The sequence below is a fragment of the Lynx canadensis genome, chromosome C2 (assembly GCF_007474595.2).
Source record: "Lynx canadensis isolate LIC74 chromosome C2, mLynCan4.pri.v2, whole genome shotgun sequence".
In the NCBI taxonomy this organism is placed as follows: Eukaryota; Metazoa; Chordata; class Mammalia; order Carnivora; family Felidae; genus Lynx; species Lynx canadensis.
This window is the reverse complement of record NC_044311.2, coordinates 34,087,178-34,114,805: the sequence shown is the minus strand read 5'-3', so window position 1 is coordinate 34,114,805 and position 27,628 is coordinate 34,087,178. Positions and strand designations below refer to the sequence as shown.

The 27,628-nt window shown below is 37.2% G+C and overlaps 1 protein-coding gene across 8 annotated transcripts in view; it reads left to right on the top strand.

Annotated features, from left to right (window-relative positions):
- The window catches only part of CEP70 (centrosomal protein 70), an 86,300-nt gene extending 70,976 nt beyond the window's left edge, over nucleotides 1-15,324 (top strand). For 7 of the 8 annotated variants that reach the window (XM_030328611.1, XM_030328616.1, XM_030328608.1 and 4 more), the window contains 6 exons: nucleotides 5,503-5,673; nucleotides 8,990-9,136; nucleotides 9,310-9,478; nucleotides 9,759-9,873; nucleotides 11,612-11,691; nucleotides 14,601-15,324. In XM_030328611.1, coding sequence (XP_030184471.1) covers nucleotides 5,503-5,673; nucleotides 8,990-9,136; nucleotides 9,310-9,478; nucleotides 9,759-9,873; nucleotides 11,612-11,691; nucleotides 14,601-14,662 — 744 coding nt within the window. In that variant the 3' untranslated portion in view covers nucleotides 14,663-15,324. The remainder of the gene's footprint in view (nucleotides 1-5,502; nucleotides 5,674-8,989; nucleotides 9,137-9,309; nucleotides 9,479-9,758; nucleotides 9,874-11,611; nucleotides 11,692-14,600) is intronic. The other variant, XM_030328617.1, reaches the window with a different exon arrangement.
- The last annotated feature ends 12,304 nt before the right edge of the window (nucleotides 15,325-27,628 follow it).

Here is a 27,628-nt window from a genome sequence, read left to right as displayed (position 1 = left end):
TTATTTGGGTTCTTTTTTTCTTTTTGATAAGTGTGTCTAGAAGCTTATCAATTTTCTTGATCTTTTCAAAGAACCAGCTCCTGGTTTCATTGATCTGTGCTATTGTTTTTTAGTTTCTATATCATTTATTTCTGCTCTCATATTTACTATTTCCTTCCTTCTGCTGGCTTTAGGCTTCATTTGTTCTTTTTCTAGTGCCTTTAGGTATAAGGTTAGGTTGAGATTTTTCTTCTTAAAGTAGGCCTGTTTTGCCATTTAACTCCCTCTTAGGGATTCTCTCTTAGGATTGCTTTTGCTGCATCCCAAAGGTTTTGGACCATTGTGTTTCATTTTCGTTTGTTTCCATGTATTTTTAAAATTTTCTTCTTTGATTTTTTGGTCGACGCATTCATTGTTTAGTGCATGTTGTTTAATCTCCATGTATTTGTGGTCTTTCCAGATTTTTTTCTTGTGGTTAATTTCTAGTTTTATACTGTTGTGGTCAGAAAAGGTACACGGTATTATTTGAGTCTTTTTGTATTTGTTGAGACCTGTTTTGTGACCTAATATGTGATCTCTTCTGGGGAATATTCATGTACACTTGAAAAGAGTGTATATTCTCTTGTTTAAGGATGGCATATTCTGAATATGTCTGTTAAGTCTATCTGGCCCAGTGTGTCATTCAAAGGTTTTGTTTTCTTGTTTATTTTCTGTTCAGATGATTTGTCCATTAATGTAAGTGGGGTGTTAAAGTTCCCCATTCTTACTGTATTCGAACTTTAGTTTTCATCTCAGTTTAATAAGTTATCAGGTGGTAAAGAATATTTGTATTTGTGTGTGCTTATCCTGTTTTACCATGGCATGTCTTCTTGGCTAAAAACACTGTAGGTAGCTTGACTTAGAATTTGTCTTACTCCTTGAGAGACTTTGGCCTAATTAAAAGTAGGGTAGTAAAAAGCTGATAAGATTTTTAAGATTGGCCTGTAGTTCTCACTCTCTCTCTTTTTTAAAGTTTGTTTATTTATTTATTTACTTAGAGAGGGGGAGTTTTTTGTTTACTACCCATTTCATTTGCTGGTTGTTGGTCTGTCCTATTCTCCTCTCTTAAGCCATTTCCCTTTTTATTGTTTGTGTTGTTGCTTTTGTTGGTATTATTATTATGACTGTTATTATATATAAATTTATTAAGGTCCTACATGGTTTTGTTTTTATTTAGATATTTAGTCCCTCTGAATTTTAATTTTCTATGTGGTGTCATGTAGAGATCTTACCTTAGTGATTTTTTTTAATGTTTATTTGTTTTTGAGAGAGACATACTATGAGTGGGGGAGGAGCAGAGGGAGGGAGGCACAGAATCTGAAGTAGGCTCCAGGCTCTGAGCTGTCAGTACAGAGCCTGATGTGGGGCTCAAGCTCACAAACCGTGAGATCATGATCTGAGCCAAAGTCGGACACTCAACTGACTGAGCCACCCAGGTGCCCCTAACCTTAGTGATTTTTACAGACCATTTGTTGAATAGATAGTGATCAAGCCAGCCTGTTTACTGACTGAACTGGGCCTGTGCTCATATTTTATTGGACTCAAACAGGCTTTTTTAAACTTTGAATTTAATTACTAATATTTAAAAAATTAAGATATTTTATTTGTTCTTTTTTCTACCTTCTCTTAAAAAGCTACAGAATCTGGCAACGAATTCCTGCATAGTCCTTATCAGAGCAGAATTATGGCTTTCTCTTGTCACATATGGGCATGTGCTCTTTAGTTAGCCATAGGCCCTGGCCATGCTTGCTTCACTCACTCATGGTCTTAACTTGCTTCTAGATGCATTTGAGTTTGCAGTTTCTCATAGACATTCTTTCTCTACTTCACTGAAATGAAACCTCTGTCATATCCACTCATATGCATAGGTTTATTTATTTCTAGACTCCTTAGTCTATTCCATTTTTATACTATTTCCCATATTCTTTTACTTTCTGTAATTTTATAGTAGGTTTTGATACCTTTTAGGAAAAGAATCTTATGCATCGTTCTTTTAAAATTTTTCCTTTATTATATTTTTAGCACATTTACTCTCCTGGATGAACAGTTTGTCAGATTCAAAAATAGATCCTATTGAGAGGAACTGAAATTGAATTAACTTTTTAGATTAATATTTGGAAAGATGGCACATTTACATTTTTTAATCATCTCAGAAATATGTCTCTAATTTTCTTTAGGCCTTCCTTTATAGCCTTGAATAAAGTTTTATGTATATATTTTTTCAATTTTTTTAAACAGCTATTTTTTTTTCATGTTTATTGACTTTTGAGAGAGAGTGAGAATACACATGAGTGTAGAGACAAGGAGACAGAATCTGAAGCAGGCTCCACGCTCTGAGCTGTCAGCGCAGAGCCCAACTCAGGGCTCAAACTCATGGACCGCTAGGTCATGATCTGAGCCGAAGTTGGATGCTTAACCGACTGAGCCACCCAGGCACCCCTATATATTTTTAAATTTAGCTCTTGGATGTTTCTTGTTAGGTTTATTTCCTAGGTATTTTATAACTTGTATTGCTATCGAGAATGGCATCCTTTCCTCTATTACATTTTTTAATTGGTTGTTGCTGGTTCTTCATATATCTGTGTTGATTTTCATTTCCAGGCAATTTTCTGAAAACAGATTTTTTTTTGATAACTCTCTTGTACCCAGCATGTAACTGAATTTCTTTTATTTCATTTTGTTTCTTAGATTCAATTTGAGAGGCTTTGTCCTTTAATAGGCAATTAAACCATCATAGATATTGAGACCTTACTCATATATCTGCTTTTATTCCTGACATCTTTGTTTTCTATTTATATGTTTTCTAGTTCCATTCTTTTTTTTTTCCCTGAAATTTGCTAGGTTGGTATTTGTCTTCTTTTTCTTTTCTAGTACTTACAACATCTGTTATCTTAATTCTTTTCTACTTGTCTAATGTTTACTTTCAAGATACAGTTTTTATCCATATCAAGAGTTTATCAGTATCTGCAAACTGTTTCTGAATAAGATAAGACCTATTTGTGAGTTGGGTTGTTTTTGTTTTAATTCTCATCTCTCTGGTAATTGTTTAAGTCATTTTACTATTTTCTCATTGTTAATACACATTTTTCTGCCAGTCATCTGACTGTGGTCAAGTCATAAGAAATGCTCTGCTGTCAGTAATAAATCTGTGAAGGGGATTTAGTTTCTCCATTAAAATATGTGTAAATACAAGAGAGGGTGCCTGGGTGGCTCACTTGGCTAGTGCCCCCGACTTTTGGTTTCAGCTCAGGTCATGATCTCACAGTCTGTGAGTTTAAGCCCCATTTCAGGCTCTGCACTTGATGGTGTGGAATCTGCTCGGGATTCTCCCCCACCTCTCTGCCCCTTCTGCTCTCTCTTTGTCTCTCTCAAAATAAATAAATAAGCTATGTGAATAAATACATACATACATACATACAAGAGAAAAAAATGTTGAAATATTCTCTCTTAAACTAAAAAAAAAAACTCGTAAGTAAACATCTGAAGTTTTTTTTTTAGTTTTTTTTTTTAACCTTTATTTATTATTGAGAGACAGAGAGAGACAGAGCATGAGCAGGGTAGGGGTCAAGAGATGGGGAGACACAGAATCCGAAGCAGGCTCAGCACAGAGTTCAACGTGGGGCTCAAACTCACAAACCGCGAGATCATGACCTGAGCCAAAGTTGGACGCTTAGCCGATGGAGCCATCCAGGCGCCCCAAACATCTGAAGTTTTATTACCAGGAGACCTATGAATATAGCTTGAAGTATGAGTAGGGACAAAGATTTGAGATCAAAATAGTATCTTGTCTTTATGCTTATATAATTATTTATTAAATGATCTGGGCTTGATGGTGGTAAATAAGGAAATTACTTTCTTCCCCCTTTTTTAAAAAATTTATTTGAGAGAAAGAGAGAGAGAGAGCGAGCAAACCAGGTAGGGAGAGATGGGAGAGAGAGAATCCCAAGCAGGCTCCGCACTGTCAGCACAGAGTCCAGTGTGGGGCTTGAACTCATGAGCTGCGAGATCATGACCTGAGCCAAAACCAAGAGTCAGATGCTTAATCGACTGAGCCACCCAGGCACACCTACTCTTTTCCCTTTAAACTTGCTATTTTGGGTCTCCTCCTTTCCTTGGATGATATATAAGGTAGAACTCATAACTGTCAAGAGGGGGCGTATAGTCACAGATTATACATGTTAAGATATTTAAAATTCACTCCAGGCATTGATAATATTAGGGAGTTACTGTTAAATTTCTTATATATAACAATGGTGTTATGATTTTGTAGGAGAATATGCCTATTTTAAGAGATGCATACTTAAGTATTTGAGGATAAAATTTTATCATGTTTATATTTTCTTCAGATGATTCAGCTAAAAATAGAGTGAGCAAATATGGGAAAATGTTAACAGTTGTTGAATCCAGGTAATGATTATGTGGGTATTTATGATAGTTCATTTTATGTATCAACTTGACTGGGCCATGGGGTGCCCAGATATTTGGTTAAAGATTATTCTGAATATGTCACATATGAATATGTGAGGGTGTTTATGGATAAGGTTAACATTTGATTTGGTAGAATGGATAAAACAGATTGCCTTCCCTAATGTGAATGGGTCTCATCCAGTCATTTGAAGACATGACTAAAACAAAAAGGGTTAATAAGAGGGACCCGCCTTTGAGCTGGGACATGAGTTTTTTCCTGCCTTCAAACTTAAATTAAAGCATTGTCTCTTCCTGCGTCTTAAGCCTGTGGGCATTCAAAGTAGAAGTATTTCCTTGACTCTCCTGGGTCTCCAGCTTGCCTACTGCAGAAATTGGGACTTCTCAGTTTCCATAATTGTGTGAGCCAATTCCTTAAAATTAATCTCTTTAGATGTATTTATATACATATACATTGTTTCTCTTTCTCTTTAGAGCCTTCATTAATACAGATTTTGGTACTGAGTGGTTGTAGAGGAAGAACATATTAAGGATGAGTTCTCTGAATTGGGTCTGGGGTTTCCAGAATTGACATGATGTTTCCAGGATTTCTGTATAGAATGTGTGGGACTTTATTATTCACTGTCCTTACACTCTGGCCTTTAATTGAAGCTATGAAACAAACAACAGGAAATGACCCCTTTAAACATCTGATTTAGCTTAAATATGAGGAGATAGAATTAGAGAAATGTCAGACTCTAGCTAAGGATATATTGATGATTATTTTTCCCTGTGTGGATTATAAGAGGTCATTCATAACTACTTTCAAGTCTAAATCATTTGAAATGCATTTTCGCTTTTCTATGAAGTCTGTAGTTCTCATTAGAATTACATGTTTAATTCTGTTGATGCAACTACTGTACTTCCAAAACATTACAGGTGTCAGTTAAAGAGCTTCTTAATGTCCAAAATTAATTCTGAAAATGATGATACATTAACATAGAAAGCACTCCTATAACCTAAATCACTTGGATAGGACTATGATAGACATTTCAACTAAAACATTGTCTTTTTTTAAAGGTGCTGAGTAGCATCAATTCAGTTGTTCACAATCCAAGAGCTCCAGTGATAATTCATAAACAGAGCAAAGGAGGAGCCCAACATTTTCATAAAGATTTTGTTCAAGATTGTGGATTTGAGCATCTTATTCCTATAATAGAAATGTGGGCAGATCAACTGACTTCCCTAAAGGTAAAGGGTTGAATATTCTTCATTATATAGATCCCGCTCTACTTTCATCTTCCTCTTTTTGGTGTCTCCATGCTGCAGCTTTTCCTGGCCCTTATTCCTCTTCAGATGTAATATTTTGTTCTTCATTCGTTTTAATTGGGGATTTTTTCCTTCTTCATATTTGAAATAATTTTCCTTCTTTCAAAACTGTCCACATTTGTTTATTCTGTAGAGCAGTTAATAGTCCAAAAGCAGCCAATACTACTTTTACTTATTCTGTCTATCCATGGAAGATAAAAATTTCTTCACTTTCTTTTTTTTTTTAATTTATTTAATTAATGTATTTTTATTTTAATGTTTTATTATTTATTTTTGAGAGAGAGATAGAGACAGAGTGCAAGCAGGGGAGGCGCAGAGAGAGAGAGAGGGAGACACAGAATCCGAAGCAGGCTCTAGGCTCTGAGCTGTCAGCACAGAGCCCGACATGGGGCTCAAACTCATGGACTGTGAGATCATGACCTGAGCTGAAGGCTGATGCTTACCTGACCAGACCACCCAGGCACCCCCCTTTTTTTGTTTGTTTATTTTAGAGAGAGAGAGAGAATACAAAGAGGGGAGAGATGGCAGCAGTGCTCTAAAGGGCCAAGCACTGTGCCATGCACATAGAGGATGCTCAGTAAATGTTTATTTACCAGTCTTACTTACCAATTGACCAGTCTTAGAGTTTTAAACTTACGGTAGCTTTGTCCTTTGTGCACAGTTTAAAATAGATTAGGACAGGAGTGCCTGGGTGGCTTAGTCAGTTAAGCGTCTGACTTCAGGTCAGGTCATGATCTCGTGGTTCATTAGTTCGAGATCCTCATCGGGCTCTGTGCTGACAGCTCAGAGCCTGGAGTCTGTCTTGGATTCTGTTTCTCTCTCTCTCTCCGTCCCTCCCCCACTCGCGTGTGCTGTCTATCAAAAATAAATAAACATTAAAAAAATTAAAATAGAGTGGGACAATTTGTCTAGGCCAAGAAGATTAAGTAGGCTGTCATGAAGACTAGAATTAATTTAATTTAGAATCTTTTAAGTTAATTTTTTTCAAGATAAAAACCTGCCTGGAGATAAATGCTATAATAGATGAGTCCTGAACACATTATCCTAAGTGAAGGAAAGCCTGTCACAAAAGGACACTTACTGTATAATTCCATTTTATGTGAAATGCCCAGAATAGGCAAATCCATAGAAACAGAAAGTAGATTAGTAGTGACCCAGGGATTGGGGACAAGGAAGAATGGGGAGTGGCTGTGAATGGGAATGACATTGCTTTTGGGGGTGATGAAAATGTTCTGAAATTAGATAATGGTGATAGTTGCACATCTCTGTAAATTGATTAGGATTACTGAATTGTACACTTAACAGAGGGTGAATTTTATGTTAGGTGAATTACATTTCAATAAATCTGTTATAAAATATTCAGGTTTATTTTTTATCCATCAATAGTTAAAAAATAAGTACTTAAATAACATATAGTACTAATAAATAACATGTAATTACTTTAAACATCTAGAGTTGACATAATCAAGGGGTATCTTGATGGCTCAGTTGGTTAAGTGCCGACTCTTGATTTTGGCTGGGGTCATGATCTTCGAGCCCCACATTGGGCTCTGCCCTAACAGTACTACTTGTATTGCAAGACATCACTAGCTTATCAACCTAAATTTTATTAGAAATGTTTGCAGAGCCTGCTTGGGATTCTCCCTCACTCTCTCTCTGCCCCTCCCCTACCTGCATGTGCTCTCCCAGTTTCACAAAATAAATAAATTAAAAACAATAGATTGGAGGTCATCAATATATCATGTTTTGTGTAAGCCCTATATTTACCTGGAGAAAGCAATATAACAGACTTTTTCTAAAATGGTAATGGTATTTTAAAAAGGTACTGATTGGGGCACCTGGGTGGCTCAGTCAGTTAAGCGTCTGACTTCGGCTCAGGTCATGATCTCATGGTCCGTGAGTTTGAGCCTGGCATCAGGCTCTGTGCTGATAGCTCAGAGCCTGGAGCCTGCTTTCGATTCTCTGTCTCCCTCTTTCTCTATACCTCCCCCACTTGTGCTGTCTCTCTTTCTCTCTCAAAAATAAACATTAAAAAAAAAAGGTACTGATGATGGTTTGATTTTATATATATATATATGTGTATATATATATATATGTATGTATATATATAAATATATATAAATACACACAATTCTTGTTTATATATATAACGTGTGTGTGTATGTGTATATATATATATATATATATATATAATTTTTTTAATGTTTATTTTTGAAAGAGCAAGTGTGAGTGCGATGTGGGGAGGGGCAGAGAGAGGGAGGGAGAGAGAGAATCCCAAGCAGGTTCCACGCTGTCAGCCTAGAGCCTGACACTCAGGACTCAATCCTACGAATCATGAGATCATGACCTCAGCCAAAATCAAGAGTTGGATGCTTAACTGATTGAGCCACTCAGGAGCCCAATGTTTTATATATATATATATATATATTAAACTTGCCTGGATAATTTTACAGTAAAACCTTGGTTTGTGAGCATAATTCATCCCAGAAACATGCTTGTAATCCAAAGTACTTGTATATCAAAGCAAATTTCCCCATAAGGAATCATGGAAACTCAGAACATTCATTCCACAATCCAGAAATATTCATGTAAAAATGATTACAATACTGTAATCTAATACAAAGTAATAAAAATAAATTAACCTGCACTTACCTTTGAAAACCTTTGTGGCTGGTGTGAGAGAGACAAAAGAGAGGAGGGTTATACCTCTATCACTAACGGAATCACTGCTGTCTGTTGGCTCAAATGGAATCTTTCTCGTTTTGGTCAACTTTAACAAGGAACCTATTCAGTGACCTAGCATTGAAGCAATGCATTCCTCAGCTTACTCTTGTATGGAAAAGCAAAGGACTGTCCATAGGTGCTTCGAAGTGACATACACTAGTGCTGGTTGAGGGCACCTTCCAAAGTTCTGAAAAATCACTGATTTTTGCCAAACACCATGGCCTGAGACCAAGCATCCGAGCATGGGAGACTGATCACCCACAATCCCTCAGTGAGAGAGAGAGAGAGAGAAACCATTGGTTCAGTTGTGATGATGTGACGTTTGGCGTCACATACTACTTGTACTGCAAGACATCACTAGCGTATCAACTTAAAATTTATTAGAAATGTTGCTCGTCTTGCAGGACACTTGCAGAACAAGTTACTTGGAATCCAAGTTTTTACTGTATTTTATTATCATTATGGAAACTTTTAAAAAAATCAATAATACTATGTTGTTTCTTTTGTTATAAAGGATTTGTATAAGTCCTTGAAAATACTGTCTGCAGAACTGGTGCCTTGGCATAATTTAAAAAAGCAGGATGAAAATGAAGGTATCAGAGTTGAAGATCTGTTATTTATAGTAGATACCATGTTAGAAGAAGTTGAAAATAAGGAAAAGGTAATGCTTAATACTTATGTAAATTTTCACATTTTAATGTAATCTTATCTTAAAAACGGATACTGATACAGATATTGATATTCTACTAGAATTCTATGTCTCTTTAAAGTTTTTATTAAAGCCTTGGGATTATTTTAAGACGTGGACCATCTTTCTCTTTCTCTTTTGGACAGGACAGCAATATACCAAACTTAAAAACTTTGCAAGCTATTGTTTCTCACTTCCAAAAATTATTTGATGTGCCTTCTTTAAATGGAGTCTATCCTAGAATGAATGAAGTTTATACTAGGCTTGGAGAAATGAACAATGCTGTGAGAAACCTCCAAGAACTCTTAGAATTAGGTGATGACTCTTTGCCCTGTCTGGCCCCCATTTAAGAATTATTCCTGATAGATTCTGGTCTCCCTCTCTCTGACCCTCCCCCGTTCATGCTCTGTCTCTCTCTGTCTCAAAAATAAATAAACGTTAAAAAAAAATAAAAAAGAATTATTCCTGATAAATCAAGTAAAAGTAGGTTAAAATTTTTTTAAGTAAAAAATTGAGGATAATGGAAGCATAAAGTATTTGATTTAATGATTTTGAAAATTCAGTTTTAAAATACCCTTTTATTTTTTTCTTACAGATAGTTCAACTTCATTGTGTGTGTTGGTGAGCACAGTTGGAAAATTGTGTAGGCTGATTAATGAGAATATGAATGAGCAGGTTATGCAGGTATTAGGACCTGAAGATCTCCAAAGGTATTTATTTTAAAAAGTTTGCAAAATATTATCCAAAATGCTTGGAGTGATGAAATTAAAGACTTTCAAAACTTTATAAGTTATTTACCTTTCCTGTTTGGGATAGCATCTTTTAAATAATTTGACAGTCTAAAATATCTCACACCTTATAGATAGATGGAGAGAATGCCAACCATTTTCAAGGTAAAAATAGATGGTAGGGCCTCTAAGTTTATATAGGGTGGGTCAGGACTCCAGCATTACTGCTCTAAGCCTGTTCCCAGGGGAAATTATATATGGAGAAATTCAGACCTTATTAGCAACATCATGTAAGTGTTCAGAATATATAAACCAGTCCTATTTTTAATATACCACCATAGACCACTTAATAATTACTAACAGTGTATTATTTGATTAAAAGATAAATGTTAAGGATTTTTTTTAAAGCTAGTCATCTCTAAAATAAGATCTGATTTTTTTAAAAAATATTGAAACATTCTAGCTATACTTCAAGCAACTCTTCCCACCCCCTCCCCCCAATTTGGTACTGTAACATATGGGAAGAGGAACATCTACATAAACCACCTATTCCATATATTATGTAAGTTTTCCAAGAAAAATCTTTACCTAATCTGACACTTGAGTTTTCTGATACTTGATGCTTTTTTTTTTTAAATTTTTTTTTTAACTTTTATTTATTTTTAAGAGTGAGAGAGGGGCACCTGCGTGGCTCAGTTGGTTAAGCACCTGACTTTGGCTCAGGTCATGGTCTTAAGACTTGTGGGTTTGAGCACCGCATCAGGCTCTGTGCTGACAGCTCAGAGCCTGGAGCCTGCTTCCCATTCTGTCTGTCTCTTTCTCTGCCCCTCCCTGGCTCTCACGCTGTCTCTCTCTCTCTGTCTTTCTGTCTCTCTCTCACTCTCAAAAATAAACAGTAAAAAAAAATGTTTTCGAGAGACAAGGAGAGAGAGATGGGAGGAGAGCATGAGCGGGGTAGGGGCAGAAAGAGGGAGACAGAGGATCAGAAGCAGGTTCCATGCTGTGAGCGCAAAGCCCAATGCTGGGATTAAACTCAGGAATGTGAGATCAAGACCTGAGCTGAAATCAAGAGTTGGCCGCTGCTCAACCAACTGAACCACCCAGGTACCTCAAAACAAGTGGGTTTTTGTGTTTGTTTTTATTTTTTGAGAGAGAGGGCACAAGTGAGTGAGGGGGTGTGGAGAGAGAAGCAGGGCTCCAGCTCATCTGATATGGGACTCAAACTCAGGAACCATGAAATCATGACTTGAGCTGAAGTCAGATGCTTAACAACTGAGCCACTCAGGCGCCCCTGATACTTGCTGCTTTTAAAAGGAGCATAGCTCTCATTATTGGTCTTTTTTCCCTTCCCATATTTATACTGTCTACTGATACTTATTCTTAATGTTTAATAGAATACTGGATATAAAAACCAATTTTTAGAAAACGTTAAAAAGCAAGGTCTCTTAAAAATCCTTGAGCTAAATGGAAAGTTTTCCACATCAGGAGTGTTACATAAATTTAACTTTGGAACACGTGTTTACACTGATAATAGATATTTCTCTACAAAAGTAGTAAAAGGTCAACACAGAGCTCAAGAATCAAGGATTGAAGTAAATGATTATTACATTTATATTTAAATTAGCAGGAAATTTCCTAACATTTTGAAAATGTTTTATTTTCAATCAAATGCAAATCTTAAGTTGGAAATTCAGTGTAAACTGTGCATTTTTTTTAAAAGCATTATCAACAAATTGGAAGAACATGAGGAATTTTTCCCAGCATTTCAGGCATTTACTAATGATCTACTTGAAATCTTAGGTAAGATCTTTGTTGTTGGTGGTTAAATTTTGAGTCTTAAGATATCATTGGGTTGGAGGGAAGAGTGTTCCTTAGTCACTGTATTAGTGCTTGTACCTAGAAGTGTTTTGTTAGAAAGTGTCTAAAAAGCACTAACAGTTCTGGAAACACACTCCTAACTTGCAGTTAGAGTTGGTTAGGGTTGGTCTACAGAACAGAGAAGGTACATATCCTTTAAGGAGCTGGGGATTGCCTTTGTTTTGAAATCTTAAAAGGAGAAATGGCATTACTCTGGCTGGTCCCAGTTTAACCCTAACTCTGTCATGGCTTAATGAGAAGAAATCGTGGTAGAATTTATGATCTTGGAAGATGTTTTGTGTTGTTTTTTTTTCTTCCTTTTTTTTTTTTTTTTTTTTTAGGATAGAACTTACTGTGTTTTTTAAATACACAAATTAAATTTCCTTCTCAGGTGATAAGTAATGTAAAATAAACATCTGTATAAAGAAAGACACATTTATAAATCTATAGTAGGGAAGATATATATTTGCATTTTTGGTCATATTGAGAGTTTGTTAGTTTTATCTCTTGAAGGGAAAAAATGTAACTTATTTAGGAATTTTAGGCAAAACAGAGACCCAAGTCTCTTATCTTATAAAATTTTTTTTTCATGTTTATTCATTTTTGAGGGAGAGAGAGTGCAAGTAAGGGTAAGGCAGAGAGAGAAGGAGACACAGGATCTGAAGCAGGCTTCAGGCTCTGAGCTGTCAGTACAGAGCCTGACAAAGTGCTTGAACGCATGAACTGAGAGATCATGACCTGAACCAAAGTCAGATGCTTAACTGACTAAGCCACCCAGGTGCCTCTAAGTCTCTTAAGTGTGATTATATATGGCTATAAAAGTAATTTATCTTACTATTAAGAACATTTTTAAAGTTTAAAGTGATTTATTCAGTGATTAATTTTTTTTTATATAGCTCATTTGAAAGATTTTTTTTTTCTTTTTTTTTTTAAAGAATGCCTCCTTGACATAGGAAGTTGAATTGGAAGAGGAGAGGGCACCTGGCTGGCTCAGGTGGTAGAGGCTGTGACTCTTGATCTTATGGTTGTGAGTTCAAGCCCCACATTGGGCATAGAGCCGACATTTAATAAATTTCTTAAATTAGAAGAGAAAATGAGGTTTAGTAGAAGATAAGGGAATGAGTAAATTAAAATTTGGTAAGAAGATGAATAAATGAAAGAAACATCTGACTGGAATATCTAGCCTAGTAAACGTAAAAGTTTTGTGGCCTATTTTATGTAGACTGTGGAAGCAAGGGAGACAGTGACTGAATGTGTTTTAGGCATAGAAATGTGTTGCCTCGTATTCCAAACAGCTTTGTTTCATAGAATAATATTTTTCTTGCTTTGTGGTAGCAGTTAAACAGTGAGGTTCTCATCATTAATAAACATTTCAGTTGGTGTACAGGTAACACTTATTTCAGAATCCTTCTATAGAAACTTCCTCTTAGATACGATACTCAGCATGGTTCATGTGGCATCATTTACTTCAATAAGCCATATCTCTCTGTGGATGAACTCTGTATTTTTGTCACAGTTGAAACTCTGGAGTTACATATGACACTTAACATTGGGAAAGTTAAAATTGTTTGGCAAACATAACTATTTTTATTATTACTAGATGTCATTTTAAGAACTATGGAATGTTGTACTGAATACCAGATATGGAGAAGGACTTTGTTTTCTTACATAAGTGGTATGATTAGCTGAGAATATTCTCATACCAGCCAAGATCCTTCTCTGTGGGATTTATTTATAAGGCAGATTTCTCATGTAGTGAAAAAAACAAGTGTGATTTCAGAATGGGGTTCAGGAAATTGATCTTGTACCTTACCGTGATATAAAGTATGAATCAAATAATCTGTTGTAGATCTGCATATATATTTTTTCTTATATCCTGATGCTTTATAAGTGTATCTAGACAAGTATTCTGAGTGAAGTCAGGAGCTTAAATAGCATAGGCTATAAATTTAGGCTAAAGGAAAAACAACCAAAATTCAGCTAAACACGGAAGAAGAGAGGTGGAATCTAAGGAAGCATTTTTACATAAAAGAAAATGAATTTGTAAACAGTGGCCTAGCAGAATAATGTAGAAAAAAGTGGTCAGAATCTAGAGAACCTCCCACTGGGGCTTTTGGGGCTGGAGTCTAGATAATGAGAGAAAAGGACCTTGCTTCTCCAGTGACCAAGAGCTTTCAGACTGAATTCTAACAGGCTGGTTGGAAGCAGACAGTCTTAGAAAGAGAAACCAAATTCACAAAGAATCTGGCAGAGAAGAACCTGAGCTAGTTTATCTGGTAAGGTGGACCAGACTAAGCTCTGCAGTACGTTGCATCTGAGATTTGTACTTTGAGAAGCCTCACACTTTTTATTAGGTAGATATGTTGTTTCATCTAAAAGGTAGACCTCAGAATGATCTTACTAATGAGAAATTTGTCCAGTAGAATTAAGGAGAGGACTATGTTCCATGAGAAGAGATCATTAAGTCCTCAGATGGGTACCCAGAAGAGAGACAGCTTCTACGTAGGATTTCACCATGTAGGCTCACCCATGTAATTATATAGATTTAAAGAGGCAATGACATATCGCAAATGTGGCCAGTATGATCTCTTAATAAGGACACTGCTAATGAGATTAATATCAGAGTCAGAGGATACTTGTAGGTATATGGTAGCTTTTACAAACAGATGCCCTGTAAAGCATCTGTGTTTCAATCAGTGATACTCTTATCACCACTATTGTATAAAAATTTCTTGTGCATCAAAGTGCTAGTGTTGCCTTTGCGTTTGAGGTTTTCCTTTGCAGAGAGATTGTCATTTCATCTGAGCCTATCACTAGATAAAGCTATTCTTATTCTTGTTTTTCTGTTACAGAAATTGATGACTTGGATGCCATTGTACCTGCAGTAAAGAAATTAAAAATACTTTCATACTGAAAACAAATCAAATTATTTTTACTGTGTAAATTGCATTCTTAACATTCTGAGTATTTTGTAGGATCGTGCTTTAAGACAAGGGTTAAAAATGTATTTACTCTCAGAATTCATCCCCTTCTTAATATTGGGTCTTCCCATCTATATTTTTGTTAGCTTTGAGATTCTTATAGAGAAAATAGTTGCGAAGCTAAAGTGGTAAGTTAACTTTAAATCCTTTAATCTTAAGGAATTCTTGAGTGCTTATAAGATTGTTTTAAAATGTAGTGTGTAAGTAAAAGAAAAACTCAGGGAGACAGGTTGCAAACAATAGAAAGATTGCATTTAAATTGAGGGTTTACTGACCTTTTTTATTCTGGGAATAAGGATTGCCAATGGCAGTCTTGAATTCAGCCAATAGGAACCTACTGCTTTCCTGGCAAGGAAATTGCACATTCTACTGAGATATCCTTCATGGCACTTGACCTTTCAAAGCTGGAGGAAGAAAAGGAAGAAGGAAAAAATGTTTTATCTTTGGGTTAGGTTAGGAAATGAATTATGAGGTAATAGAGAGGAGTAGATAATAGTCTCTCATTGAAAAAAGTGTCTTTTTTGCAATCTTGATGTAATGTACTTTTTATAAGGACATGAAATCTTAAATAAAGTTCTTGTGAAGAATTTCCAAATGTAAGTGTCCTCAGTGACTTATTTGCATTATTCACATATAATGAGTCATATTCTCTTACAAGGCTGAGCCTTGCTGCATTTTATTTTACCAAGAATACTTTTATTGCTGCTTCTACTTATTCTCTGTTCTCAATATTCAGTCTGAGTTTCTTAAGGGACCAGTGTTACTCCCCCCCGCCCCCCCCCCCCGCCCCACCAATCCCTTGCCACTCTGTTATAAGTAGCAGGCCTAGGTTCATTCTAGATTTAAAATTCTTTGATTTGTTAGGCTGCAGTTAACATTTCTAAAAATTTTTTTTAATGTTTATTTATTTTTGAAGGAGAGAGAGGGACAGAGTGTGAGTTGGGGAGGGGCAGAGAGAGAGACACACACACACACACAGAATCTGAAGCAGGCTCCAGGCTCTGAGCTGTCAGCACAGAGCCTGATGAGGGGCTCGAACTCACAGTGAGATTGTGACCTGAGCCGAAGTCAGATGCTCAACCAACTGAGCCACCCAGGCACCCCTGCAGTTACATTTCTAAACACGAGCCCACAATCTGTGAAAGGACCTGTGTCTTTTGAGAGTTGGGTAGAAAAAGTAATTGGATATTTAATTATGTAAATACTCTGAGCTGATTAGATCACTCCAAGAAATTGCTGTGAGGCAGCTAGGAAATCTAATGTTATTTGAAATGAAAAAATATAATTTAAAAAGTATGTGAATTTAAATTTTGTTAGCTAGTTTAAGAATCTCTGGTTGACTCCTGGTTTTTTTGTTTGTTTGTTTGTTTTTTAATTTTTTTTTTAACGTTTATTTATTTTTGAGACAGAGAGAGACAGAGCATGAACGGGGGAGGGTCAGAGAGAGGGAGACACAGAATCCGAAACAGGCTCCAGGCTCCAAGCTGTCAGCACAGAGCCCAATGCGGGGCTCAAACTCACGGACTGCGAGATCATGACCTGAGCCGAAGCGGCCGCTCAACCGACTGAACCACCCAGGCGCCCCTTAGCTCTTAGTTTAAAACAAGTTTCAAACTCTTCCTCAGAGGCCTCAAGAGTTTTTTGGAGGATCACTGAATGGGACAGTGCCACTAGTAAGAACTTTAGGCCCCCTCTGTTGGATCTACTTTTACCCAGTTTTAATTATTTAAAATATAAGTAAAGTACTGAAATTAGTGTTTAGCCCCTTTTTAACTTTTTAATTATGGAATAATTGATTAGTAGGTTGAACATATTTAAAGTATACAATTTGATAAGTTTTGATGCACCTATACCTGTGAAACCATCACCACAACCAAAATAATAAACATATCAATCTCTCTCCAAAGCTTCTCTCTTTGCTCTTGGTAATTTACCCAGCCCCTTGCCACCCCTAAGCAACAACTGATCTGTTCTCTGTCATTATAGACTCGTTTGCATTTTATGGGATTTCATGTAAATGGAATCATAAAATTGATTTTAAAAAGTTGTTCTCTTTTTTTGTCTGGCCTCTTTCACCATAATTGTTTTGAGATTTTTGCATGTTGCATTTATTAATAGTTCATTCCTTTCTATTGCTGTGTAGTATTCCATTGTATGAATATACCACAATTTGTTTATCCATTCACCTAGTGATGGAGATTTTAGTTATTTTCCAGTTTTTTACTACTACAAATAAAACTGCTATAAACATTCATGTTCAGACTGTTATGTGGACATACCTGGTATCCAGTATCTTGAAAACTGTTGTTTCATGTATTTTGTCTGTTCTTTGTTTTGTTTTGGTTCTGGTTGGTACAGGTGGAAGGGTAAATTTGGTTTCTGTTACTCCATCCTGGTTAAAAGTGGAAGTTTAGAAGTATTAAGTCTGAAAATGTGTAGCGTTCTTAGGTTGTCTTTTTATTATTTTTTTTTAATTTTTTCTAATTTTACTGCATTGTAGTCAGAACATGTTTTGTTTTTTGGTATCAGGTCTTTGGAAATTGTTGTTTCTTTGTCACTTTTTATGTGATGAAATTTATACATATTCCACAAGTTGTTTTAAAAAAAAAGCCTGATCTCTATTTGATATATATGGCTATTATACTTTTTTTAATATATATAATTTATTGTCAAGTTGGCTAACATAGGGTGTATACAGTGTGCTCTTGGTTTTGGGGGTAGATTCCCATGATGCATAGCTTACATACAACATCCAGTGCTCATCCCAACAGGTGCCCTCCTCAATGCCCATCACCCATTTTTCCCTCTCCCCTGCCCCCATCAACCCTCCGTTTGTTCTCTGTATTTAATTTTATTAATTAAGTTCAATAATTAATTTAATATAATTTGTTGTCAAATTGGCTAACATACAGTGTGTACAGCGTGCTCTTGGTTTTGGGGGTAGATTCCCGTGATTCATCGCTTACATACAACACCTAGTGCTCATCCCAACAAATGCCCTCCTCAATGGCCATCATCCATTTTCCCCTCTCCCCTGGCCCCCCATCAACCCTCAGTTTGTTCTCTGTATTTAGGAGTCTCTTATGGTTTGCCTCCTTCCCTCTCTGTAACTATATATTTTTTCCCTTCCCTTCCCCCATGGTCTCCTATTTAGTTTCTCAAGATCCACATATGAGTGAAAACATATGATACCTGTCTTTCTCTGACTTATGTCACTTACCATGATACCCTCCAGTTCCATCCACATTGCTGCAAATGGCAGGATTTCATTCTTTCTCGTTGCCAAGTAGTATTCCATTGTATATATAAACCATATCTTCTTTATCCATTCATTAGTTGATGGACATTTTGGCTGTTTCCATAATTTGGCTATTGTTGAAAGTGCTGCTATAAACATTGGGGTACATGTGTCCCTATGAATCATCATTCCTGTGTCCTTTGGATAAATCCCTAGGCGTGCTATTGCAGGGTTGTAGGGTAGTTCAATTTTTAATTTTTGAGGAACCTCCACATTGTTTTCCAGAGCAGCTGTACCAGTTTGCATTCCCCACACAGTGCAAGAGGGTTCCTCCACATCCTCACCAGCATCTATTATTTCCTGAGTTGTTAATTTTAGCTACTCTGACCAGTGTGAGGTGGTATCTCAGTGTGGTTTTGATTTGTATTGCCCTAATGATGAATGACATTGATCATCATTTCATGTGTCTGTTGGCCATCTGGATGTCTTCTTTGGAAAGTGTCTATTCATGTCTTCTGCCCATTTCTTCACTGGATTATTTGTTTTTTGAGTGTTGAGTTAAGTAAGTTGTTTATAGATTTTTGATACTAACCCTTTATCTGATATGTCATTTGCATATATCTTTTCTCATTGCGTGGGTTGCCTTTTAGTTTTGTTGATTGTTTCCTTTGCAGTGCAGAAGCTTTTTATCTTCATGAGGTCTCAATAGTTCATTTTTGCTTTTAATTCCCTTGCTTTTGGAGACATGTTGAGCAAGAAATTGCTGTGGCTGAGGTCAAAGAGGTTATTACCTGTTTTCTCCTCTAGGGTTTTGATGGTTTCCTGTCTCACATTCAGGTCTTTCATCCATTTTGAGTTTATTTTTGTGTATGGTGTAAGAAAGTGGTCTAGGTTCATTCTTGTGCATGTTGCTGTCCAGTTCTCCCAGCACCATTTGCTAAAGAGACTGTCTTTTTTCCATTGGATACTCTTTCTTGCTTTGTCAAAGATTAGTTGGCCATACATTTGTGAGTCCAATTCTGGGTTTTCTGTTCAATTCCATTGATCTATGTGTCTGTTTTTGTGCCAGTACCATACTGTCTTGATGATTACAGCTTTGTAGTAGAAGCTAAAGTCCTGGGTTGTGATGCCTCTTGCTTTGGTTTTCTTTTTCAACATTACTTTGGCTATTCAGGATATTTTGTGGTTCCATACAAATTTTAGGATTCCTTGTTCTAGCTTCGAGAAGAATGCTGGTGCCATTTTGATTGGGATTGCATTGAATGTGTAGGTTGCTTTGGGTAGTATTGACGTTTTAACAATGCTTATTCTTCCAACCCATGAGCACAGAATGTTTTTCCATTTCTTTGTGTCTTCTTCAGTTTCCTTCATAAATTTTCTATAGTTTTCGGCATACAGATCTTTGACATCTTTGGTTAGGTTTATTCCTAGGTATTTTATGGTTCTTCGTGCAATTGTAAATGGGATCGATTTCTTGATTTCTTTTTCTTTTGCTTCATTGTTGGTGTATAAGAAAGGCAACCGATTTCTGTACATTGATTTTATATCAATGTACATTGATTTTATGTATTTGAATTTGATTTTTCTGTACATTGATTTTATGTATTTGACTTTGATTTTATGTATGTGACTTTGCTGAATTCATGTATCAGTTCTAGCAGGTTTTTGGTGGTGGAGTCATTCAGATTTTCCATGTAGAGTATCATGTCATCTGTGAAAGTGAAAGTTTGACTTCATCTTTGCCAATTTGGATACCTTTTATTTCATTTTTCTGTCTGATTGCTGATGCTAGAACTTCCAACACCATGTTAAAAAGCGGTGAGAGTGGACATCCCTGTTGTATTCCTCATCACAGGGGGAAAGCTCTTAGTTTTTCCTCATTGAGGATGATATTAGCTGTGGGCTTTTAATATATGGCTTTTATGATTTTAAGGTATGTTCCCTCTATCCAGATTTTCTTGAGGGTTTTTATTAAAAAAGGATGCTGTATTTTGTCAAGTGCTTTTTCTGCATCTATTGACAGGATCATGTGGTTTGTATCCTTTCTTCTATTGTGATGTATCACATGGATTGATTTGCAGATATTGAACCAGCCCTGCAGCCCAGAATGAATCCCACTTGATCATGGTGAATAATTCTTTTAATATACTGTTGAATTTGATTTGCTAGTATCTTGTTGAGAATTTTTACATCCATGTGCATCAGGGATATTCGCCTGTAATTCTTTTTTGTGGGGTCTCTGTCTGGTTTGAGAGCTAAGGTAATGCTAGCTTCATAGAATGAGTCCAGAAGCTTTCCTTCCATTTCTATTTTTTACAACAGTTTGAGAAGGATAGGTATTAACTCTGCTTTAAATGTCTGGTAGAATACCCCTGGGAAGCCATCTGGCCCAGGACTCTTACTTGTTGGGAGATTTTTTTTTTTTTTTAAATGTTTATTTATTTTTGAGAGAGACAGAGCATGAGCAGGGGAGGGGCAGAGAGAGGAGGAGACACAGAGTCCGAAGCAGGCTCCAGGCTCTGAGCTGTCAGCACAGAGCCCAACATGGGGCTGGAACTCAGTATGAGATCTGTGACCTGAGCTGAAGTGAGAAGCTTAACTGAGTGAGTCACCCAGATGCCCCTCTTGGGAGATTTTTGATAATTGATTCAATTTCTTCTCTAGTTATGAGTCTGTTCAATTTTTTTTTATTTCTTCCTGTTTGAGTTTTGGTAGTGTGTGTTTGTCTAGGAATTTGTCCATTTCTTCCAGGCTGTCCTGTTTGTTGGCATATAATTTTTTATAGTATTCTCTGATAATTGTTTGTATTTCTGAGGGATTGGTTGGGATGTGCCCAGTTTCATTCATGATTTTATGTATTTGGGTCCTCCTTTTTGCTTTTTGAAAAGTCTGCCTAGGGTGTTATCAATTTGTTTATTTTTCCAAAAAACCAGGTCTTACTTTCATTGATCTGTTCTACTGGGTGTTTTGTTTTGTTTTGTTTTGTTTGGATTCTGTATTGTTTATTTCTGCTCTAATCTTTATTATTTCTCTTCTTCTGCTGGCCTTGGGGTTTATTTACTGTTTTGCTTCTTAGGTCCTTTAGGTGTGCTGTTAGATTTTCTATTTGGGATTTTTCCTGTTTGAGATAGGCCTGGATTGCAATGTATTTTCCTCTTAGGACTGACTTTGCTGTGTGCCAAAGGGTTTGGACTGTCATGTTTTCATTTTCATTTACTTCCACATATTTTTTAAATTTCTTCTTTAATTGCCTGGTTGACCCATTCATTCTTTAGTCGGATGTTCTTTAACCTCCATGCATTTCGAGGTTTTCCAAACTTTTTCAAGTTTCATAGCATTGTTATCTGAAAGTGTGCATGATATAATCTTAATCCTGTTATATTTATTGAGGGCTGTTTTGTGACCCAGTATGTGATCTGTCTTGGAGAATGTTCCATGTGCACTCAAGAAGAATGTATATTCTGCTTTGGATGAGAAGTTCTGAATATATCTGTCAAGTCCATCTGGTCCAGTATATCATTCACGGCCATTGTTTCTTTACTGATTTTCTGCTTAGATGATTTGTCCATTGTTGTAAGTGGAGTATTAAAGTCCCCTGCAATTACCAATTCTTATCAATAAGATTGCTTATGTTTGTGATTGATTTATATATTTGGGTGCTTCCAAATTAGGTACATTGTAATGCCCGAAGTTCCGAAACCTCCCACAAAAGTCCACCAGAGTCGTAAGTCAAAGCCAAGCGGCAAGGGTTGTTTATTGCAGGTTCGAACCTGGTCCTCTGCGCACTCGTCGCCGGTGACGCAAGAGGCCACGATCAGGGTTGGTACAGCGTTTTTATAGACAGAGACAAATAGCACAGGGGAGGTTTCAAATTATGAGGGGCCTGATTAGTTGATTTTAAAGTAAGGACATTTGTTGTTCTCTGATTGGGCGTCCTTTGTCTGTCCTTTGGCGGGAAGGCTTTGTCCGTTACTTGTGGCGGGAGGAAAAAAAGGGGGAAGGGGGAAGGGGGTAGGGTAGGTGAGGAATGTGCTAAGCAAGCAGGTTTACAGAAGTGAGAAATGCCGGTTAGTTTATGTACAATCACTCATTCCATTACATATCAGACTACATTTAGGAAGGTTTACAACCCATTCTACTACACAGCGGGTTACATTCAGGAAAGGCCTCACAACGCTCGTAGCAAACAGCAAGCAAAACAGACTTCTCAGCAATTGTATTTCTTATCAAAGATCCATAATAAGCAGAAAAGAGAACTTTAGCTTTAAACTAAGGCAGGGCTGTCATTTGGATTTAAAGCTGTTCTTTTCAACATAAACATTTATAATTGTTAGCTCTTCTTGATGCATAGATTTTAGTTTAAAATCTAGTTTGTCTGATATAAGTATGGCTACTCCAGCTTTCTTTTGACTTCAGTAGCATGATAGATGGTTCTCCATCCCCTCACTTTCAATCTGAAGGTGTCCTCAGGTCTAAAATGGGTCTTTTGTAGACAGCAAATAGATGTCTTGTTTTTTTAATCCATTCTGATACCCTGTGTCTTTTGATTGGAGCATTTAGTCCATTTACATTCAGTGTTATTATTGAAAGATATGGATTTAGGGTCATTGTGTTGTCTGTAGGTTTCATGCTTGTAGTGATGTCCCTGGTCCTTTGTGGTCTTTGCTACCTTCCACTCACAGAGTCCCCCTTAGGATCTCTTGTAGGGCCCATTTAGTGGTCATGAACTCCTTCAGTTTTTGCTGTCTGAGAAAACCTTTATCTCTCCTTCTATTCTGAATGACAGCCTTATTGCATAAAGGATTCTTGGCTGCATATTTTTCCTATTTAGCACTTTGAATATTTCCTGCCACCCTATTCTGGCCTGCCAAATTTCAGTGGACAGATCTGCTACTACCCTTATGTGTCTACCCTTGTAGGTTAAGGCCCATTTGTCCCTAGCTGCTTTCAGAATTCTCTCTTTAACTTTGTATTTTGCCAGTTTAACAATGATATGTCATGGAGAAGACCTATTCCTGTTATGTCTGAAGGGAGTTCTCTGTGCCTCCTAGATTTGAATATCTGCTTTCTTCCCCCGATTGGGGAAGTTCACTGTTACAATTTGTTCAAGTAAACCTTCTGCCCCTTTCGCTCTTCTTCTTCTTCTGGAACTCTTGTGATACGGATATTATTACATTTCATTGAACCACTTAGCTCTCTAATTCTCACTTATGGTCTATAATTTTTTTAAAAAATTTTTTAATGTTTATTTTTGAGAGAGAGAGAGAGCAAGGGAGGGACAGAGAGAGATGGAGACACAGAATCCAAAGCAGGCTCCATGCTCTGAGCTGTCAGGCACAGAGTCCTATGTGGGCCTCAAACTCACACCATGAGATCATGACCTGAGCTGAAGTTGGGACACCCAACCAACTGAGCCACACAGGCACCCCTAGAATTTTTTTTATCTCTTTTTCTCAGCTTCATGTGTTTCCATAATTTTACCTTCTATTTCACTTATTCTCCCCTCTGCCTCTTGAATTTTCACTGTCACCACATCTAGTTTATTTTGTACCTCATTTATAGCATTTTTTAATTCATCATGACTAGTTTTTAGTTCCTTGATCTCTGCAGCAATAGATTCTCTGCTGTATTGTAAGCTTTTTTTCAAGCCCAGTGATGAATCTTATGGCTATTATTCTAAATTCTTGATCAGATATATTCTTTGTATCTGTTTTGAGCAATTCTTTAGCTGTCATTTCTTCCTGGAATTTCTTCTGTGGAGAATTGCTCCATTTCATCATTTTGGATAGTTTTCTGTCCCTTCTGTGTTTTAAAAGCTTATTAGGTGTCCTGCACCTGCGAGCACTACTATATTAAAGGGGGGTCATACACTGTCCAGGGCCTGGTCCTTCAGGAGGTGTTTTTTGGAGTGTGTTGCATGTGCTCTGTTGTTGTGACTCTGGTTGCTTTATCTGCCTAGTTATAGGCATGGTTTGGACCTTCCACCAGGTGTGCTTTGATATGTTCATTGACGTAACCCTGGAAAAAAAATTTTTTTTAAAGAGGGGCATGGTAGTGGAAGAGGCCTGATCCCATACAAAGAGAGAAATGATGGGGCGAGGAAAAAGACAAGAAAATTGGCCAGGCAGAGAAACTATATGGCTTAATCCAGAGAGAAAGAGGAAAGTAAAGAAGATCTAGAACAGGTGTAAAGAGAATAGATTAAATTTTGCCTGCTTAAACAAACCAACGACCAGAATGACCAGACTAGAGGAGGGAAGAAACAAGGAGAAAAGGAAGAGAAAAAAAAAAAAAAAATATATATATATATATATATATGATTATATATATATTTTTATGTGTGTATGTGTATATATACATATATGCATACATATATATGTATACATATATGCATATATGTATGCATATATATGTATACATATATGCATATATGTATGCATATATGTATATATAATAAGAATTGTCCAAGAATTAAATCAGAAAATGCCAAACTGCCAGTGCCTTGGAACCTGTGGCGGCCCTGGTCTGGAGGGGGGGCTGTCTGGTGTGGTCAGCCTCAATCTTGCTCCAGTAGATACACAGTTACCAGGTGCAAGGGGCGTGGTTTGGTATAGGTGGGTCCCGCCTACATTGTGGCCCCTTGTCCGTTCCCTGAAAGCCCTACCTTATTGGTGATGGGGAGAAAAATGGTGACACCCCAGTCTTTGCTCCCCCGACCAGGTGTCCCAAACCACTTTGTTCAAGTCATCCGCACAGTGCTGCTTGGGCTTGAGAGGGCTGCTCAGCCGCGCCCCCACCTCCCTGCTCCGCCCCACCGCACCTCCCTGGTGCTTGTCTGGGATTCAAACCCCAGTGTGTTAAAAGGAACCCAATCCGTGCTCTCCCGTACTGGGGAAATGCTGCTTCACCCTGTCGATAAAGGGTCTCTGGCTGGCAGTGCAGGCAGGGATCTTCGTCCTTGGAACAACTATATACCTTCTTCCCACAGCACTCAGGGGAGAGGATCGCTTTCTCCCACTGTGGACTGTGCCTCTGAACTAGTTATCGAGGCTGGGGCTGGCTCCCCTCCTCCCCAGGTGTGCAAACAGGGCAGCCAGCCCCAGTCTGGAGAGAGTCCCGCAGTTAGAAATTGGATCTTTCTCCGTTTTTTTCTGATCCCCAGTCTGTGCTTTTTCTCTCCCCCAAATACAATCCTACACTTCCAAAGCCTCTCTTCCTCTTCCTTTTGTCTCTCTGCGGAAGGGGATCCCTCCCTTCCATGCCTATGCCACCCATTTTATCTCTCCCAGTTCGCAGTCCCACACCTGTGGCCTACCAGGTTGTCCCCCAGGGCCCTTGGAGAGGTCTCTGTCACTTTGCAGCCCGGACTCTTGGGATTCCAAGTCCTGTGGCCTCAACACTGCTGTGTTTGAGGGACGAGGGAACTTTGGGTCCCCCTACTTAATCCTTAAGAGTAAACTCGAGTGTGCTAGCCACTGAGGTCCAACCTGGGTACAAGGTCAGCTGACCTTCAGCTCTCCTGCTCCTGTATCCATGCCAACGAAGCAGGAAAACTGAGTAACCCTCCAGCTATTATACTGTTTAAATCTACTTCATTTCTATCAATTTTTTTCTTACCTGCTTGATTTGTTAGTTTATGGGAGATAGTGAAATTTCTCTGTGGATTTGTCAAGAATTTATATCTATATCTATATATCTATATCTATATCTCTCTGTATATATATTTTAATGTTTTATTTTAGAGAGAGAGTGCACAAGCAGAGAGAGGGGCAGAGGGCCTGGGAGACAGAATCTGAAGCAGCCTTCAGGCTCTGAGCTGTCAGCACAGAGCCCAACACAAGGCTCAAACCCATTGAAATGTGAGATCATGACCTGAGCTGGAGTTGGACACTCACTGACTAACTGATGCCACCCAGGCATCCCTGTTTTGTATATTTCAAGCCTATGTACATGTACTTATAAATTCATGGTTGGTAATATCTTCTCAATATCTCTATTGCTACTCATTCATTTCACTTTGAATACAGTTTTGTCCTTTTTTTTAAAACTTTTTTAATGTTCATTTATTTTTGAGAGACAGAGCACAAACAGGGAAGAGTGGGAGATAGAGGGAGACACAGAATCCAAAGCAGGCTCCAGGCTCCGAGCTGTTAGCACAGAGCCTGACAAGGGGCTTGAACTCAAGAACTTCGAGATCATGACCTGAGTGGAAGTTGGATGCTCAACCAACTGAGCCACTCAGGCGCCCCCAGTTTTGTCCTTTTAATTAACAGTTGTTGGATATTTCTTTTCCTTTTTTTTTTTTCATTTATTTACTGATCTTTTTTGTAAAGTAGAACACAATGCTAAAAGTGGTATAAACCATAGTGTCAAGTATAATGAATGATAAAAAATAGAGTATCACCAGCACTCCAAAATGCTCCCCCGCCCCCATGGTATGTCCTTTCTCCCAATGGGTAATCATTAGTCTGACTTATGTTAGCCACTTCCTTGTTTTTTTGTAGTTTTGCCATTTTTGTGTGTATGCCTAAACCAGATAGTTGAGTTTTACCTATTTTTCAATTGTATAAAATTGCTGAATCATGTCATATATATTATTTTTAATATTTGTTCTTTGCTTCAATATTATTTTTGTACTATTGGTCCATGTTGTTGTCTGTTGGTCCAGTTTATTTATTTTCATTGCTATTTTATATTCCTCTATGAAAATTATACAGTCCATTTTTTTGTTCTACTGGAAATTGATATTTGGGTTTATTGTTCTTGTCTATTGTAAATTGGTGCTATGAACATTCTTGTATAGGCATCCTTGCACACTTGTGTACAATATCTAAGAAGTAAAATGGCTGGGCCCTGGGGAAAAACACTTCCGTACACAGCCACAAAGACTGTATTCTGTACAATTAGAGGTGATATCATTCCTGTAGGTAATGATGTCAGTGGAGCCTTGAGGGTTGTACATTGTAGCAACTTTGACAGAGAATGCTTACCTTCAACTCTAGAAGAAAATGACAAAATGCCAAAGTATTTTCCACAGCTGTTGTACCAGAGTATACTCCGACCATCAGTGTATGAGAGTTCTCAAATTTCCACATCTTGACCAGTTGTTGGTAAGTCAGATTTTTAATTTTTTGCCATTGTATAGAGTTATTATTGTGGTTGTAATGTTTATTTCTGTGATTACTAATTAAGTTAGGCATTTTTTCCTTTGTTTATTGACCATTTGTATTTCTTTTACAAGTGCTTATATATGTACTTTGTTCATTTTTTCTGTTGGACTACCTGTGTTTTCATATTGATTTGTAAGAGTTACATATTTTGGACATGAGCCACTTGATAGTTAAATGTGTAGTAAATGGCTTCTACCATTCTGTATTCTCTTTCCATTTTCCTATACAATTGACCCTTGAACAGCATGGGGGACTGGGGGTGTTACCCTGCCCCTCATGCAGTCAAAAATCCGTGTATAACTTTTGATTCCTCAAGAATTTAACTACTAATAGCCTACTGTTGACCAGAAGGAAGGTTTACTAATAATGTAAGCAATTAACACATATTTAATGTTATATATATATAGTATATGGTATTCTTACAAGAAATTGTTAGACAAAAGAAAATGTTATTAAGAAAACCATAAGGAAGAGAATATACATTTATAGTA